General features: G+C 37.5%; 1 protein-coding gene across 3 annotated transcripts in view; it reads left to right on the top strand.

Annotated features, from left to right (window-relative positions):
* ankrd28 (ankyrin repeat domain 28) overlaps window positions 1–16253 on the top strand; it is an 81848-nt gene extending 65595 nt beyond the window's left edge. For 2 of the 3 annotated variants that reach the window (XM_031904540.1, XM_031904539.1), the window contains exons 16-29: window positions 1124–1150; window positions 1630–1704; window positions 1853–2054; window positions 4661–4759; window positions 5459–5546; window positions 6073–6190; window positions 8372–8591; window positions 8782–8869; window positions 8967–9050; window positions 9331–9476; window positions 10072–10154; window positions 10421–10503; window positions 12869–12960; window positions 13824–16253. In XM_031904540.1, the coding sequence (XP_031760400.1) occupies window positions 1124–1150; window positions 1630–1704; window positions 1853–2054; window positions 4661–4759; window positions 5459–5546; window positions 6073–6190; window positions 8372–8591; window positions 8782–8869; window positions 8967–9050; window positions 9331–9476; window positions 10072–10154; window positions 10421–10503; window positions 12869–12960; window positions 13824–14110 (1692 nt within the window). In that variant the 3' untranslated portion in view covers window positions 14111–16253. The remainder of the gene's footprint in view (window positions 1–1123; window positions 1151–1629; window positions 1705–1852; window positions 2055–4660; window positions 4760–5458; window positions 5547–6072; window positions 6191–8371; window positions 8592–8781; window positions 8870–8966; window positions 9051–9330; window positions 9477–10071; window positions 10155–10420; window positions 10504–12868; window positions 12961–13823) is intronic. The other variant, XM_012965566.3, reaches the window with a different exon arrangement.
* Window positions 16254–19692: the final 3439 nt, after the last annotated feature.

The following is a 19692-nucleotide window of genomic DNA, read 5'->3' as shown; positions in this document are numbered from 1 at the left end:
CTAAATAAAGCAAATTTATACAAAATTGTTTTTACTAATTTCTACTGTGTATGTGTGTGTGAGCTGCAACCGCAGAAAGTCTGTCCTAGAAGTCCAGGTTTGCCTAGGTATTAATTTGCAAACTTAAGTCTTGCATTGACGTTTTTTTCTGGAGAGGTTTCCCCTTCGCACACCTCCCATTTGTATCAAATTCTTACAACCTCTTTCTAATGGTAGGCTCATTACATCAGCAGTGGTCAGAGCTACCTGCTGGTCCCGTGACAAAATTATGGGTCTCTTGGGCTGAACTTGCTGGGACAACCTAACGTGGCATGTTAGTTTTTTAATTCATTTCTGCTTATCCAGTTTGTCCAGATTAAAGTGTGGACTACAAAAATCTAAATAGTACATGATATTTTTTGTATGATATCACCGTTATCAATCAGTCTTGTTTAAATAGAGGTCAGATATCTGTACATCAACAGTTGCCATCGGGTATACTTACTATTTCACATGACTATGTAGTCCATAATGAAGGTGGGGAAAAAAATGCCTGTTTTATACCTTAGTATTTCTGCATTTAACTACTTAATTTGACCATGTCTTATTTGTGTTTGGGGTGCCTGTTCTGCCTGATAGATATAGAGGGTTTGTATAATTCTGTTCTACTGCATGTGTAGTAGCATGGGAAAAACCAGAAACCTGTACTAGAAAAGCCAGGGGAAAAAAGAATACACTAGAAATTTGAAATATTGAAGACTTACTAAATCTTGTCCCTTTCTGTAACTTTTGTTTCACACCCTTGTTGCAAAGTAATGGAAAATGCAGAAATCACTTCTTTATGCATTTAAATACATTATTCCCTATGACACTTATATATATAATGGCTTGCAAAAGTATCCAGACCCCTTGTCAATTAAATTTTTTACAATGAGGATGCCAAAAGGTTGGGGTCGGAAGAAACTACCCTATTGTACAGTTAGTTGGATTGTATCATAGATTTATTTATGGTTCCTAACTCTGAATTAAGATAATATAATGTAGCGGTTTAACAGCATTATACTATTGCACAGTCAGGGTGCCATTTGCCTTGATTCTGAGTTACTTCTACTGTATTTATGGTTTTATCATATGTTTGTTTCAGATCGCAAGAGAAACTCCTCTAGATGTTGTAAGTGATTTTATTTATATTTTATAATCAGTCGACATAATTTGCTTTGAGGCACCACAGCATAGAGCAACATAACATCCATTCCATGCTATATTCCTCCACAGCATTTATCTTGCACAGTCAGTTTTAAGCAAATTGAACATAGGTAATTACTTTCCATTTGACAGTGCACTACTGTTAGCAAATAAATAGAAAATGAAGAAGCTCTTTGGTAATAAATACTAGATTGTATTTGGGCATATGGGTATTATTTGCATGTTACAGTAGTGCTTTCTAACTGTTCCCCACCGTGTTTGTGCTGTGCTTATTCCTCATTTTAAATTCATGTTCTGAATCATATTGAAATGATCTTAAACTGTGGATCCTGTAGGCAGGCCTGGTTTCTTAAAAACCCTTTAAGAGGTCACATTTAGCCCATTATACAGCACTAGTTAGAAGTATAAATGGTTTCCCATGTTAATGGTTGCAATTTTTTTCAGCTCATGGAGACTTCAGGTACTGACATGCTGAATGATGCAGAAACCAGGGCACCTATAAGTCCATTGCACCTAGCTGTAAGTACTTTTTGTTTTTCAAAAACTTTTTTTTTTTTTTTTTTTAAAGATACTATTTTAATTTAAATAAATGAAAGGTTATTAAAAGCAGGCTTACTTTTAACTAACATTATTTTATTCTTACCACCAATACAACTGTATCTTTAAGGCTTACCATGGTCACCATCAAGCTCTGGAGGTGCTAGTACAGTCTTTACTGGACCTTGATGTAAGGAACAGCACTGGCCGGACTCCTCTGGATCTTGCTGCATTCAAAGGACATGTTGAATGTGTAGATGTTTTGATTAACCAAGGAGCATCAATATTGGTAAAGGACTACGTTGTCAAGAGAACACCAATCCATTCTGCAGGTATGGGCTAACGGCATATTATTGGTCCCTAAATGTAACACAAGAAGTGCAGTTAATATGTCATCTAATAGTATCTTTTCCCCCACCCTAAATAAATTAAAGGTTGAAGTTCTTTCCCCACATACTGTTTTTGTTGTTTCTGTGCTGTGCTTAACCTGTGTGAGACTCCCTTCCCAGTCATAGTTATCATTGTTGGAGAGGCATGAAATGTTGTTGCGGGGAGGATTGTTGCACTGATAATCATACTAATGTTTATGTATATTACATACCTGAGAGATCATTTGCATTTTCCACTTACTCCTGAGCTTGCGTTTCTGCATGATGACGCGCAAATACGTTCCTATTGTGCCACTCATGCCCTTTAATATCATTTGCTTAAAGGGAAAGTTTCACCAACAAATAAGTTAAACCTTCGTGTTTTGTTGAAATTATTATTTGTTTGCACACCCCATGTGTAAAAAAAATCCATAATATTATGTTTTTAGAAATTAATGAATGCAGCAGTTGTTCTTACACATTAGCACAAAGTGTTAATATATAAGTCAAGTTATTCTGGGGTTAACTGAGGCACTAAAACATTTCTCTATAAAACATAATAAATGTGCAGGTTTCATTTCTCCACTTGTTAAATACAGGCTTGAGATCTATTATCCAAAATGCCTGGAGCTTGGAGTTTTGGGGATGAGGGGTTTTGTGTATTTTGGATCACTATATTGTATAATTCACTGGCACATTTGTGTTTTTTTTTTTTGTTTTTTTGTTTTTACACATCTCTAAAAAAAAAAAAAAAAAAAAAATGTTTTTAATTTACACAAAAACCCTACTAGTTCCACTTCCTGCCTGTGGCTTCTCCAAGCTTTGCAGGGTAGGAACAAACCAGCAGCTAGGCTTACATAGGTCTGCCTCCCTTGCATCCCTTCTGTTAACTGAAGTATTTGTGCATTGGGACTTCAATAAGGATTTTTGGATGTGAGATAGAATGCCCAAGTGAACTAATTCAGAGGTGGTGGCAACTATTTATTTTTTATAGTAAGTTCTGTTTCATAAATGCATCTTGTACCCTGTGGTAATTCAGCTATTGGCCTTGTGATATGTTGAACCTTTCCCTAATAGTTTCAAAGAGTATCAGCTGCCTGAACGACTCCAGCACTTTGGTGCTTAGGAGAAGAGTTGGTTCCTCCAGAGGTGGGGTGTGTTGTACAAAGAAACAGTTCCCACCAAATTCGTTTGCTAATTCCAAACCTTTCATAATTGGTTTGCTAGGTCTTGTGTTGTACCCTTTTCCTTGCATTATGCGTTACCTAAGGGCAGTGGCTGGAGCAGCTGGCCTATAGCACACCAGATAGAGCGCCACAAGAAAACATGAATATCAGCATTCTTTCACTTTGTTCTTTTTAAATCATGGTGCTTTTGCTACAGCTGCACAAAACATAAAGTAAATCACATGCCAAAGAAATACAAACATGCACAAAAGGTTTCAAATTAATTAAACCATAAATAAAATATTGTTTATCCTGCATATAGTATGCCTTGCCAGGCTGCAATGATTTTTTTTTTTTTTTTTTTGTATGCATAAGGTACAATGTAATTTAAACTTGGAAACTACAGAGCAAGCTTGTGTTCCGGGTCAACCCCGGGGACTCTTTGAGATATGAGTTAAAGGGGAAGCTAGTCTTAGAATTCCATTTAGGGGTGATATAGATAGTTCTGCTATAAGAGTGTTTTTTAGAGGTTTTTTATGTTGGAATTAAAATGGTTTTCATTTATACAGAACCAAACTCCAGATTGGCTAGATTTTGCTGTTACGATTTCATTCGTTAGAATTACTTCAATTCAATTATCATAAATTCAACCCTCTGCCTATTAGCTAAATTGACTAGTCAGCCGTGTTAATGCCAAAACCTGAATTCTGCAGAACAGCCATGCATGCAGTCTACAAATAGTTGGCCTGTGACCGACCAGGACCTGATGTGCCTTTGTTATTTATATGCCAGCGCCTGAGCCACCAATGGCACCAGAGGAGGCGAGGCAGATGCATGTATAAATGAACTACTGCAGACTGCTGTTGGATTAATGAGGAATGGTGTTTGGGGCGTGCTGACGTCACGGACGGGGTGGGCACTACTGTAGAATGAAGAAACTGTCTATAACATTTAGGGTGAAACCCTTTATTTATTGAACCTGACCTACAGTTAACTTTTAATTCATATTTTGAAGAGTAGTTTTTTTAGTGTCAGAATCACTTTAAGTTATTGACAATCACTGGGCTTTGTACATCTGTACCCCTCTTATTGATTCCCTGGTTTCTAAATAAACCCTTTGTAATAATAGGATGTGATGTTACTGGGTTTATTTATACTATCTGCCGTCAGCATATTTAGTTATTGTATGAGCTATGTTATATTGATTATAAAGCAGCAAGCATTTCCCTTACTTTGGCACAGCACAAAAAGCAATATAAACAGTGACATACAGGTGAAAGAGGAGAGGTTTACGATCCATTGGGGCTCATTATAATCTCCTCCCGTTTATCATAAAAGTGATTTATAACTCAAATAAGTATCCCAGTGATCACCACTCCCCTTTACATCTGTAATCCATTTTAGAAATCCAAATGGTTGATTCCAGAAATTCAGTTAATAAAAACAATACTGAACTTTGCAATTCTGCACAGAAAAAAGTAAGAGCAAAGGACATGCCCAGTGGTAAGTTAATAAAACCAAACTTGGTTTTGGTGATACTTTTTGCTTTAATGCTTAAAAGCTCGACCTGCTGTATAACTCTGCTTTAAAGTGTTTTAACCACTAAGTGCAAGGTATTGTTTGTTTTCCTTCTGTTTTTTTGTTACATCCGCTAAGCCAGTTAGAATTCTGCTCGCCATCTGTTCAGTTGTTTTTTCCTGTGAGCAAATTCCTCTGTACATTAAAAATTTTACATTAATGTGCTTGTTGTTTGTTTTTGTGTATATGTTTTATTTTTATCAGGATATGTCCCAATGGAAAAACTAATTCACATTACTACTGAATAGATAAAATTGTATCTCTTTTAATAACTAGCACCAGATTAAACTCCATGCTGGAAAATCTTTTGCTAATTTGTTAGGTACATATATACATACAATATATATATATATATATATATATATATATATATATATATATATATATATATATATATATATATATATATATATATATATATATATATATAATTATATTATATGTGTGTGTGGCACAAAAGAAGAAACTACACTAAAATTCAGCTTTCAGATCAAGCAGTCTTGTAAATATGGCTTGGGTTGAAAGTTTGAATTCTGTCCCCTTTATATTAAATAACCCAAAATAGAAACCTATTCGACTTCTATATCTGTATTTCCATTAATTCCTTTTTTGGTTCCTTTATAGCTATCAATGGACATTCAGAATGCTTAAGGCTCCTCATAGGAAATGCTGATGTGCAGGCAGCAGTGGATATTCATGATGGGAATGGCCAGTAAGTAAAGAGCAAGCTTGGTATTACTCACAGGGGAAGCTCTTAGTTGTTGGGCCATTTATATTTTATTTTTGCTTTTTCAAAGATTATTTATATGTAAAACTACAGCGTTAAGACTGTAGACAACTTCCTGGCTTTCTTTCAGTTGGGTGCAGGTAGCACGGTGGTCACCTTCCACAGACAGCAGAATCCATTTTGTTGGATTGTTAATGTCCTGTAGGCCTTTAAGGTGAAAGTGTGCTTACGTTGTGCTTGGTGTAGATGCCTGTATGTTTTTTTTTTTTTTTTTTTTAATATCCTTGATAATATTAGAATGTATAATGTGTAAATTGTCCTTCGTATGCCTTCACACCTATACATACTGGCTGTGCATTTTCTGTCTCTGGGCTGAAGTTCTGCCCTGTACTTCCGTTTGCCTTTTAAGTGCAAGGCTGGATAATAGCCATAAGATAATTGCTTTGCTGACTGATGCATTTTCCAGTAAAATATAAGTCTCTTTTTTTACTTTCTGCCTTGTATTACGCAGGACACCTCTGATGCTTTCTGTTCTAAATGGCCATACAGAATGTGTCTATTCTCTGCTAAATAAAGGAGCCAATGTAGATGCCAAAGATAAATGGGGAAGGACAGCGCTGCATAGAGGGGTAAGTTTATTAAAAATGACAATTTTTAGGACTGTGAGCCTTTTATGTATGCATGCTTTGTTTAAACAATGTCCGTGGGAAAAGCGTCCACTGAAATGCATTTTAGTTGGTGGGACTGCAGGGAAACTTAAAATGCAGGATTGTAAAACCAATGTTTGACTGTATTTGTTATCGTTCTTTCCTACATTTTTCTTGCTGCTCTCTAATTCCTCCTTCTGCTAGTCACTGCCTGCAAGTCAGTGTTGTTGGCAACTAGTCAATAATTATTTTAAAAATTTCAAATCTAAATTTGTCTTGGCATACATATTTTAAAAGCAACTTTCCTGCATTATCATATCGGAAATTCTGTGCCGTATATCTAGAGCTTCATGCATGTCAAAAACAATCTTTCATACTTTCAAAGTAACGCTGCTAGATGGGTGATTGCCCTCAACTGGCTTACCCCTGCTCTTTCCCTTTTACAACTGGATCATATCTCTCGGCTGCTTTAGATACACAAGATATCCATAATGATATTTGGACAAATTGGAATATGTATAAAAAGGCAATACTGTGCCTACAGATTGAACCAAAATACATCTAATGAAGCGCCCTCTCACATTTTTTACCTACTTCTACCAATATCAAGCTACCATCGTAGTGGATCATATATTCAGCATTTAAAAATGACTGGTGTTATACAAACAATTTCATTTAAATCACATAACAGTGTTACTCTAATTGCTAACTACTGTGTGTTTTTTCCATCTTGGTCATTTTTTCTTTTTTTGTTGTTTTTTAGTTTCTTATTTCTTTTATTGTTGAAAAATGCTTAAATAAACTACTGTACATAAATAGTGTATACAAGGTATGTATGTATGTATGTATGTAAATACAGGTATGAGACCCGTTATCCAGAAACCTGTTATTCAAGAAGCTACGAATTATGGGAAGGCCATTTCCCATAGACTCTATTTTAATCAAATCATTTTAAAGGAGACATATCCTATAAACATTAAGAATGTACCAGTGAATTATACTCTCTAAATATAGAAGGAATGTGCTTTAAAAAGTTCAATTTTGGACTGATTTATTGAGAAATTCCACCAAAACCCCAATAGTCCCTCCCATCTGTTCCACTTCCTGCTGGCTGAATTCTCTGGATGTGCAGGGGAGCCGGCGGCCCTCCATACACTGCACTATAAGCTAGGCTGACCTGATAGGGAACTGAAGCCTGTCTGTGCTTGTGTGACTGCAGGGCTGTGATTGGCTCTCCCCCTCCTACTGTGCTTCTGGCAGGGACTGTTAGGACATGCCCACCCCTCATTTAAAACAGAGACAGGGACCTGAAAGGATCGATAGGGAGCTCCAATAAAGGGGCCATTTTTACAGATAGGATTAATGATTAGCCCAAACTGAAACCAGCACCATATATTATTCATAATTGCCTACAGGATTAGGGTTTTTTTTCCATTTATCCAGTATGTCTCCTTTAATTTTTAAAAATTACTTACTTTTTTCCATAACAATAAGATAGCTCCTTGTTCTAGATCCTGTAATTTATGTTCTTTATTAAGTTTCTGCTCAGAATTGTTTTGGGCTGATGGCACATGATTTGACATATGGCTAAAATATGCTAGCAGAACAGCACCAAAAATTGCTCCTGCTTGAATGAGAGACTCCTAACAACCCCAGTCCTGCAAATCCTGCCTAGAGTATGTTTTGGCTGAACAGGCCACTACTGGTGCTGTCAGGCATTATTTATTCAAGTAAATAGAGGCTGGCTGGGGGCATTTTATGCACTTCTCTGTTGGCTGAAATCTGCTAGCTACTTGGTATGGACCTCATATCCAGAAAACTCATCCTTCCAGGAATGCCATTTCCGATGCACTCATAGACTGTATCTTGTGGTTTATGGTAACTAAGCTGCATACATCCATGTTGGTGGTAAAAATGCTTTTGGTTCAATTTAATGTGTACATTTTTTCTAGTAAAGTTATGGTATGGGGTTCCAAATTATAGGAAAAATCCCTTATCTGAAAAACCTTAGGACCCAAGCTTTCTGGATAATAGATTCCATACCTGTGTTGCCAACCTGTATTTTGTGTAATTTTATAGATTTTTGTAACACAAAAATATAACACTCACTTGTTCTAGTTTAAACATAATAGTAACTTCTTCGTTTTTGTATGTGTTCCCTAGGCAGTGACAGGACATGAGGAGTGTGTGGAAGCATTGCTCCAGCACAACGCAAATTTCCTATTACGAGACTGCAGAGGTCGGACTCCTATTCACTTAGCAGCAGCTTGTGGGCATATAGGTGTCCTAAGTGCTCTTTTGCAGACTGCCATTTCTGTGGATGTTGTTCCAGCAATAGCAGACAATCATGGATACACACCACTTCATTGGGCTTGCTATAATGGTATGTTAAATGTAGTTACTTTCCCTCATGGTTTATTGATATTGTTGCTTATTTGTGGGCAGTTCCAGTAGAAAAAACATTTTCTTTATATGAATGTTTTCATGGCTAAAATGAAGATCTTCTAAGATAATAGGCAAAAAATTGTGATAAAGCAGAAAAAACCTTGATGGGTGTTCTTTTCCTCTCTTAGGTCATGATGCGTGTGTAGAGCTTTTGTTGGAGCAAGAAGTGTTTCAGAAAATGGAAGGAAATTCTTTCAGCCCGTTACATTGCGCAGTGTATGTCCTTCACAACAACAAAATAAATTCTGATCTTGTTGCCACAGTTGAAAATGATTATCACTTATTACTTATATTTGCTTTCTCATCTGTGTAGGATCAATGATAATGAAGGTGCTGCTGAAATGCTAATTGATACATTAGGTACCAGCATTGTAAACTCAGTGGACTCCAAAGGAAGGTATGTTTATTTTCTAGGCAAATATCTTGTTTTCTGCACATAATATATTCCCTGAGTGCAAATGAATATGAGCATGTTGTAATAAATAATTCCCCAGCTGCTTATTGGACATTTTGGTTTATGAGCTTGTACAGTAATAATTCCATATATTGAATGGAGCTTAGCTTTGGGCAGCGCTGACTTGTTTATAGGAGGCCTGTAGTACAAGGTGCCTGTGACAGTTTTGTTAAAGCAAAAAAAGAATAAATAACACCTTTTTTTCTTTTTTTTAATCACACAGGACACCTCTTCATGCTGCAGCCTTTACAGACCATATTGAATGTTTACAGCTTTTGCTCAGCCATAATGCTCAAGTAAATGCTGTGGATTCTACTGGTAAAACACCATTGATGATGGCAGCTGAGAATGGACAGACTAGTGCAGTCGGTAAGCCTTCTCTGAATGATTCCTAAAGTTTCTCCAGCTATACCATATGGCATTGTTTAACTTTGGCTGCAGTCTTTTCCAACTACACAATTTAACTTTGAACAAAAAATGTTTTCTGCCTGTTGGCAGTGGATTGCATTCTCAGAATGCTGCCATCCAGACTCACTCCAGCAGTCTGACCCTTTACATCGAAATTAATGTATTTCACCATAATGCTAGGAACACCCTTCTGTGGACCCTTTTTTCTATTTGTGGGACTGCTTGTTTTTAGAATATGAAATTCCGCCTATATTATAGAGCATTACAAAAAAAAGCTTAACAAGCAATAGCACTTGGCTTTTGTTGGTTGCTATTCCAGCAGGTGTCACTAAAAGACTAAGCTGTTGTATTGTTTACTGTATGATGCAGAATGCATCAAAGCTGAAAAAACAGCAGCATTTATTAGACTGAATTATACTTCTTCTAAATGTCTCTTTGCCTATTTCCATGCTAGGTAACTCATTGAATTAACAACTGTAGCATGTATTGACATTTAGCATTTCTATGTGTTTTTATTTTTATCATAAAATTTATGAAAAGTGAACATTTTTTCCAGAGGTATTGGTTAGCAGTGCTAAAGCTGATCTAACGTTGCAAGACAAGAATAAGAATACTGCACTACACTTGGCATGCAGTAAGGTATGCGACTATCATCATCTCTCCTTTTGTTTGTACCAGGTTTTCTGCCATAGATGAAAATCATCAGGGTGTATTTATGAAAGTCAGAAAGGAGTGTTCACCAGAGAATAACTCTCTTCCCTTGTATACGGTTGTTCTTTGTCAGGCTGGTTTTTCACCCTTTGACACATTTTTTCATGTTGACTTTTTCCCAAGTGGATGTGATGTAACGCCGATATCCCATTAGCATGATGTTTGACCTTTGATTTACATGTGTTGTTTTCTAGGGTCATGAAACTAGTGCCTTGTTAATATTAGAGCAAATCACAGACCGAAACCTCATCAATGCAACAAATTCAGCTTTGCAAACGTAAGTTTGGTTTAATGTTGCTTTACTTAATTACCAGTATTTCAAGTAGAAGCACAATATTATTTTTTCTCAAAACATACAGGTATGGGATCCGTTATCTAATAAAACCCTTTATCCAAAAAGCTCTGAATTACAGGAAGGCCATCTCCCTTAGATTCCATTATACACAAATAATGCAACATTTTTAAAATGTATTTTATTTTTTCTGTAATAATAAAACACTGTCTTGTACTTGATCTCAACTAAGATACAGTTATTTTTTGTTAGGCTTATGATATAGTGATCCATATTACGGAGAACCCCAGGTCCTGAGCATTCTGGAAAAAAGATTCCATAGGGAAGCAAACCCTGACCCAAAATATAGGGAATTTTTATATTTAGTAATGGCTTTAGGAAAACAGTTCAACAACGAATGGCTATCATTTTATAATGCTCCACCCAAGACATAGTCAAGCAAAATAGATTATCCTACTGATAGGCAGCAGGAAGTGTTATACAGCCTTCATACAGCTTATCCAATTCTTAGAACAATAGACTTTATCTCTTCTATCCTCTTATCCAACTACAGAGAGTTTGCTGTGTCCTTTTTGCACCCCCCCCCCCTTTATTTTGTTTTTATTTATTTTTTTTTATATAATAATAATCTGTCCCATACATGGGCACATAAGCTATCCAATCTGAAGGAGCTGAATTACCAGCTTTAATCTGCCCATGAAAGGCCACCTCTAGATAAATGATCTCCCAAATTATGTAAGCATAGTTTATCTTTTCTATCTCCTAGCTTATCCATACTGTTTTTATACCTCTGTAATTGGATTTCAGACCTAGCCTTAGCAAAGTAAAATTGACTATGCAGCCATACAGGTTCTACAAACCATGGCACAAACATATATGACAGGTTGTGTTATGGAAGTCTGTGTTTGATTGCATGTTAAATATTTGTGCCCATTCGCAGATGTATTTGGTGTGACAGACTCAGAATTTACCTGTGGGGTCTGTGATTCCAAAAGCTGCTGTTTTCTAAAAATGTCTGATATAATGGAATCCGTAAAGGCAAACTCACGTAGATACAATAAACACCTCAACTAAACTACTTGCATTATCCTGTACCTTATCCTTGTACGTTCAAAAACATGGACTGCAAGCTCACTGGCGCAGTGACTAAAGGTGGCCATACACGAGCAGATCCGCTCGCTTGGCGACGTCGCCAAGCGAGCGGATCTTCCCCCGATATCCCCACCTACGGGTGGGCGATATCGGGGAGCATTTAGGTAAAAAAAAAATAATCCGATCGTTTGGCCCTGGGGCCAGACGATCGGATTATGTGGCCAGCAATGGGGCAGTCGGATCGGGGACCGCATCAACGAGCCGATGCGGTCCCCGATCCGACCGGATTTTCTAACCTGGCCGATCGAGATCTGGCCAATTCCAGGCCAGATATCGGTCGGCCAGGCCGCTCTGCCCTGCCCATACACGGGCCGATTAGCTGCCGAATCGGTCCAAGGGACCGATATCGGCAGCTATAGTCGGCCCGTGTATGGCCACCTTTACTGTGCATTATGCCTATGTACACTGATGGGACCAGAGCAGATTTGCACACAGCTGGAGCCCCAGACGAATGTTGTCTTCCTGCCCTCCCATACCCAGTTACCTGCCTAACTAAAAGTTACGTGAATGTACTGCCCAAGGCCCTCAACACTGTGCACCTGGTTTTCCAGTTTAGTGGCTGATCCAGTTTATCATTGCTTTCCTTGTGGTCCCAATTTACTTCAATTTTGTTTGAATTGAGTTTGAAAAAGGAAGAAAAAATTATAAATGCATATACCCTACATGCAATGTATTCTATGTAAGTGTCTATACTTCAAAATCAGGGTTTTTTAGTTCAATGTTTATGTTGCTGATGTCCTAACAACTTACTTTTGGATTATACTTTTCTTAGCCAGCCCTACAGCCTCACCTGCTGTGGTTTTTATAGTGGAGAGTTCCCATTGGTCGTCTTGGTGCTAAAAATTTTTATTTTTACTTGAATTAGTCTTGTATTATTCCCACGACCCCATTTTTATTGTATTTTAGCAGTCATTTTTTTAGGAAGGCCAAACTTCCATGTAGTTGTAACACCTGCACCTCTTTGGCCTTAGAGTGTCCCAGCAACCCCCTGAGGTTTGTGCTTACCGCTGGCATCATTATTAAACTTTACAAAAGACTAGTGGAGCTCCAGATTACACAGCCCTATATTGTTATTCAGGCCATGCTGAATGCACACCTTCTCCTTTGGTCAGAAATAATATCTGCAATCTTTTTGTATTTAGTTTTGCACAGGTACACTGAGTGGCAAGTATTTACTGTTGGGAATTTTATCTTGCAGACCTCTCCATGTAGCTGCTCGAAATGGACTGACGGTTGTTGTACAGGAGCTTCTGGGAAAGGGAGCAAGTGTCTTAGCAGTGGATGAAAATGGTAAATGCTATTACCTTTTGAGTGTGACTTATAGTTGAATGGGGTAATAACGGTAATTACAAGGTGCTCCTTTGTGAAAATTAACAAACAAAGATTTTAATTGTGGCTATTAATGAAAATATATAACAAAGCTTGTGCTTCTACACATCATACCAATAGAAGCAATTTCAAGCTTCATAGAAAGATTAAATAGCAGTTCTCCGTCTGGTAAATATCCTCTAAGATCCACAGACCTCAGTCTGGATTTATGGTCTGAATCACAATCTATTATCTCCCAGAATACAACTTGCTCCCCTCAATGCACTTCTGAAAGCACAGAGAGCACCTACTTTCAAACAGACTAGGGGTATGATCAGTATGACCTGTGGCAGGGCTTGTATCCTTTTATACTAAGCTGCATATAGTAAAACAGGGTGTAGTATTCTTAATATGAGAAAAGTATATTTAGTTTGGGTGATTTTAAGAGACTTTATTGTCCTTAGGAAGGTAAATGCCCATAACAGTAGCAGTTACTATTGCTGTCAAGTGGAAATTGCTCTGGGGCTTGGTCAAGTGCTTCCATTGTAAGTTAGTGTGGCTCTTTTCCCATGGTATTGCTGTACATAGATAAGCATAGCAACTGCCTGATTTTTAATAATTACAGTGCCTGTCCCTGCCTATTTTGGAGATAGGAGCCTTGTGCCCAAAGCTGACAACCATGTTATCTTGAAGCTTGACTGAAAAGATTGTAATGTATTCCTGTTTCAATCAATACACTTTACCCTGTGTGCTGTTACCCCCAGTAAGAATATACAGTATGCAGTGTTATACACATGTTTTTCTTTGGAATTGATTCTGTGACATCTTTCTTTCCTGTTTGACAGGCTACACACCAGCATTGGCCTGTGCTCCTAATAAGGATGTTGCTGATTGCCTAGCTCTAATACTGGCCACAATGATGCCAGTATCCTCCAGCAGCTCCTTGCCCTCTATGACTTTAAATGCCATTAACCACTACAACAACACCTCAAAGACTGTCACTTTCGACACTCTACCTGTAATGAGAAGCGAGCACAGCTCCTACTGCAGTTTTAACAACATCGGCAGGGAAGATGGATACCCATATACAGAAGAGGATGAACTCAATGATTCTGACTCTGAGACCTATTAAAATTCTTGAAGAGCTCAACTTTTAAATTGTTCAATTTGTGCAGATTGGAAGTGTTAATAGAATGCCGGCGTTGCCAGATTGGCCCGTAATGCAGGGAACAATTGGCAACTTTGCAGCAACAAGTGATTTTTTTTTCTTTTTAAAGCATACACTGATTTATCAAATGACTCTAGAAGAGTTTTAAATCTTTTTTCACTTTTGTTGGATAAAAAAAAATTCCAATTAGCTGGCGTTTCCAACCCTCATTAAATGTTTCCTGCAGATTTCAGCTCCATGGCGACATTTCTAATTGAGAAGGAAGGCTGGGGGATCACAGAGAACATGATCATTACACTTTTATTTCCTATTTTATTGTCTGTGTCAAGCGTACATTTTATATCACAGGGCACAGAGGTCCGGTTTAGCAGACAACTCATACAATTGTACAGGAGACAATATATAGTGACAGATGTATAAATAAAAATGAAACCATTTTGATGGCAATAAATGAATTTGGTAAGCTGGCATTGTGTGTACATCAGTTTGCCAAAGGACCAAAAAAAAGTTTGTGTTTTTTGTTTTGTTTTACAAAGTTTTTGATGTAAAATAACCGGAATTTGTTCATCTAAAATTTTGCATCAAATTTTGAGCCTAGTTTCTTGAAACAATATAAGGAGTTGAATGATGGAATTTGTATTTCCTTCTTCACAAGCAAAGAAGAGAGGTGGCAATGGCGCGCACCTCAGCAGAATACTCAACCTTGTTCAGCGCTGCTGGGATGATGAGTTCTTCAAATGGGAACAATAACTGTTTAGTTGTTTTTTAAGCCTTTTTTTCTTTTTCTAGTGTTTCTGTGGCATTCATTCTAATAACCCCTTTTATAGTCTTTGGTGTAAGGGATTTTCTGAGGAAACATTGGTCTGTGGCTGTTGTAGAATAAAGATGTCTATGCATGGTACGTCACTTCACATGACTGAGACCCAGGAAGGGCAGTGCTACAAAATAGAAGCATTAGTACACTTTCACATTTACTGTTAATATGTCATCTGTGCATTGTATAAAGCAGGGATAGGGAAGCCATAGCCAGACAGGTGTTGCCTTGGACTGCCAAAACTGAAGAGAGAGTTCCACAGTAGCCAGCGGTGGCCTATCCCTGGAATCAAATTCTTTTTCTTTCTGTTGATCTGAAGCAAAGATACCCATGGTTTTCTGTTAGTGCACAAGCTTCTTTCCCTTAGCTACACGTAGCAACGCTCGCCAAGCTTCCCTGATAAAGGGTAGATATGAAATAGCTTATTGCTTCCATTTCTTGGCTATGATTAAATATAAGTTGCTTAGCTATATTTCCAAGTGGTCCTCCACCAAATGTAGCGCCCATTGCATTTGCACAGATGACCGTATGCGATGGGGAAAACTGAACGGAGCAGATTTGCTCTCGGGAGGTTTAGAAGTCATTTTCTGTTAATGCTATAGTTAATTTTATCTGATACAAATACAATTCCCATGAAAATGGGCAGGCACATAAATATTTAATAGAGATGTCTATTGCGTTTAAAATATGAAACATGCAGGTCCCATGTGTGTAAAGTTCATAACAAAATTGTTTCTTATTTTATTTATAAGTTGGCAGAATCCAAAAAAAAAATGCAGCCGCTAAGCAGAAACATATTCGTCTAGAATAGCGAATCAAATTCTCTTCCCAATCAGAGGAAGCCAATCAAACAGCTTCGAAGCCTGCAGGTAATTGTAGGCTGCCCATGCAGGAAGAATGGGGACTGGTGAATGTGATTCCTGAGTGTTTGCTTGGCTCTGCTTTAACAACCAGGTTTGGTTCATTATCAAGTGAATTTGGTTACGTTTTTGTGTCCGGGTTTAGATACAAATCATTTGTTCTAAACCTGATTTTAATTTTTTTTTCCTTTTGTATTGTGAAACTGGAACGCTTTTAAACTGTAAATGATCTGCTGTTTTCTGACCAGAGTGAAAACAGGACAGTATTTTGATCTATTTGATAATTTTGTGAGTTTTTCCATTTTAAAGACAATATGGGCATGTACATAGAAATAGTAACTGCTTGGATACTGTATTTACCTGCACTCTTTCAGTACATTGAAATTCCTGTATATTTTATGGAGTATAATAAAAAAAAATGTGAGTTATGTTTCATGTTTGTTTCAGTTGCAGTAATTGTTGCAATATTAGTGTTCTTTATAGGGCTGCCGAGTTTGTACATAACTCCTTCGACTCCTGCTCCTCCGTTTATGGTACCTCCGACTTCTCTCTTTTTAATATACCAATGTATTTTCCCTAATAAAACACAACATACAAGGCATTTTATCAAAGCTCAGCAATTTTAAAGCTATATGAAGAAAGTGTCTGCTGGGAACAAACCAAAGAACTACTGGCTGGGAAGCTGACGCACTACCCTATTGGCCATCCAAGCCTGTCACTGCCAACATGAGTGAGGATACTGTTTTGAGTTTGGGTCTAAATCTATAACAAAGCCTATGCCATTGTGGCTTTTTATTTATTTCCTTTTAAAACATTTTATTGAAGTTTTACAATAAACATGTAGGATAATTAATAACAAATTATTTAAATATAGGTTGTACAACAATAGTCACATTCGACAGTTTGTCCTTCAAAAAGATAAGAAATGAAGAAAATCGAAAAGAGAACTTTTTATTTATTAAAGAAACTATAAACTCCTTAAACCTAAAGTTTAAATAAAAGACAAAGAAAGCTTAGCTGGACTTCACACTAGTGAAACGGCTACGCACTGGGCTTTATTCTTACAGCAGAGAATCACTTTATTATGAATATTATCTGTGAAATAGGACTTTGTAACACTGAATTTAGTGGGTGTTTTTTTTGCCAAATCCATTGGAGTGAGTAGGCAATTTTTTCCAAGTCAAGTGCGTTGAAGTCAATGGGTGTTTTTTCCCACTGCAGAATTCTAAAAACTTTCTCCTCATGAAAACAAAAATTTTGCTGCTGACCTGAACAAGGCGAAAAAATGAGCTCATCCCTAATCTCCATGTTTAAGAAATAGAAGAAGCCATAGAGTTCAGACTCTCACAGAGGCCACCCCTTTAGATTAGAGGAACGGAGCCTCCACTTGAAGCAGCGTAGGTGGTTTTTCACGGTGAGGGCAGTGAGGTTGTGGAATGCCCTTCCTAGTGATGTGGTAATGGCAGATTCTGTTAATGCCTTTAAGAGGGGCCTGGATGAGTTCTTGAACAAGCATAGTATCCAAGGCTATTGTGATACTAATATCTACAGTTAGTATTAGTGGTTGTATATATAGTTTATGTATGTGATTGTATAGAGGTGTGCTGGGTTTTCTTGAATGGGTTGAACTTGATGGACACTGGTCTTTTTTTCAACCCTATGTAACTATGTAACTAATCATGCCTTATTTTACAGCTGATCTACAGTGCAGGAAGGGAGTCTAGAAGTCACAATGTAATAGCAATAATGTACATTTGCTGCAGTGGAACTGAAAGGGTAAGCAACACTGCTACATGTGGAGAAGCTGTAGGAGAGGAGCTGTAAAGCAGGAAGGGACTGCTCGTGACATCACTAAGCCCCACCCACCCTATACACATTCACTGCACTTTAAGTAGCTCTGCTGAAGTCTATCAGGGCCAGCGGCTCTGAGCCATATACTGAAGAGTCTAAACTGGAAGCTGGTAAAAGGTCTGGGTAGAGCACAGTTTTCAAGCAGTTATGGACATATTTTAACCCAAGGGTATTAAAATAAAAGCACTTCTATTTTAAATTATTTTATATGGTTTAGTGCATTGTAAAAATGTATGGTATATATCCCCTTTAAACATATAATCGATATCTGAACGTTCGTCTGAAGAAGACTAAAATCTGAATGTGTATGGCCAGCTTGTGGGGAAAACGTCACAATCTGTAACATCAGTGTTTTAGTGTTTCCTCCCTTGCCAGGATTTTAAATGATGCAGAAAAAGAACTGTTTTGCAGTTGGATTTCAGCACATAAAAATGGTATTTATTCATACTTTTTGAAGGTTCAGATTACAGTGATTGGTATATTAGGGGTTTCTGTGTTGTGTAGGGCTTTTTGATTCAGTAGCTTGAGTTCTCCTTTAAATTCATTCTCTTTTCTGTGTAGTAATAAAACAGAACCTTTTACTTGATCCCAACTAAGATATAAATAATCCTTATTCGAGGCAAAACAACCCCGTTGAGCTTATTTCATGTTTAAATGATAATATAAAGTAGACTTAAGGTATGGAGATCCAAAGTCCCCTTATATCCAGCAAACCCCAAGCATTCTGAATAACAGCTCCCATATTTGTAATGGAATCAAAATGACCAGACGCTTCATCTCACCTCAGATCTACTGAAATTCCATAGAATAGTCATAGTCAGAAATCTGACACAAGGATCCACCAATGGCTTGATTGCATGGAAAGCAGTGACTTGCGAAAGGTACCGTGATTTTTTCTGCCATTCAACATGATTAACCCATTCAGAAATGTTTAAAGAAAGCCTCCCCCATTTACGCTCACTCCTAACTGGCATTATCTTATTTGGAACCAACAGCATCAGCCCCTTTCTGAGAAGGCCAGTTTTCCTTCAGTGCCTACAGACTATAGACTGCTGGGAACAGCACGGGGCAATTCGGTTTCATTTGCTATAATGGACACGTCCGGTTTCAGTATTGTGAGAGCAGAACATTTGTACTTGGTTCCTTTCATACCAAAGTAGGAGCAGTGATTTGCATTTACATGTCGTTTTGCTACAAATATAGAAATATTTCTATAGATGTATTTTCTTTGGCACACGTCTCAGTCAAGGAAATAAACACAATGCCTCCTATTCACATATACAAATGCAGATGAGCTGGGTATAGAAATGTCTAGTGCTCAAAATAAAAGGTTCAATATGACAAAGAATAGGGCTTGTGCCAAACATACTTATTGCCTGTTATTTCTTGAGCCAAACGGGAAACTAAAGCTACTCTGTGTTTGCTCCTTGCAGGGTAGATAATTAGCTAATTATTGTTTGTTTCAGATTTACAATTGTGTGCATCATTGTACAGAATGGGCCCATGTTCACTTTATTACAACTACTTTGTGTTTGGATGGAACAGTTAACTACATCATTTGTGTTTTGCTTTAGGGACAGATGAAAAACGGTCTTCATTGTTAAATGCGTTCATCTTTAAATCAACTTGTAGTAGGATGTCGACATTGATATACTGAGACAATTTGCAGTTGGTTTTCATTTTTTATATTTTGTGACTTTTCAGTTATTTTCCTTTCTATTCTGCAGCTCTTTGAGATTTCAGCTGCTATCTGGTTGCTAGGGACCAATTGATCCAAGCAACCAGGCAGCAGTTTGAATGAGAGTCTAGAATATGAATAGGAGAGGTGAGGTGCTGAATAGGGAGATAAGGAATAAAAGGTAACAATAAAATTGTAGCCTCAGGGTTGGCAATGGTTTTTGGCCGCCAGGGTCAGTGTCTCAAATCAGGTGTAGAAAACATCACCGGCATGCACTCAACGGACTCCAGGACAGCGGTTGTAAAACTTCAAAAAGGCTTTATTCAAAGATCCAGACCTGACG

This window comes from Xenopus tropicalis, chromosome 6 (assembly GCF_000004195.4).
Source record: "Xenopus tropicalis strain Nigerian chromosome 6, UCB_Xtro_10.0, whole genome shotgun sequence".
Lineage (NCBI taxonomy): Eukaryota > Metazoa > Chordata > Amphibia > Anura > Pipidae > Xenopus > Xenopus tropicalis.
Note: the sequence above shows the minus strand (reverse complement) of the source record. Positions and strands in the feature narration are given on the sequence as shown.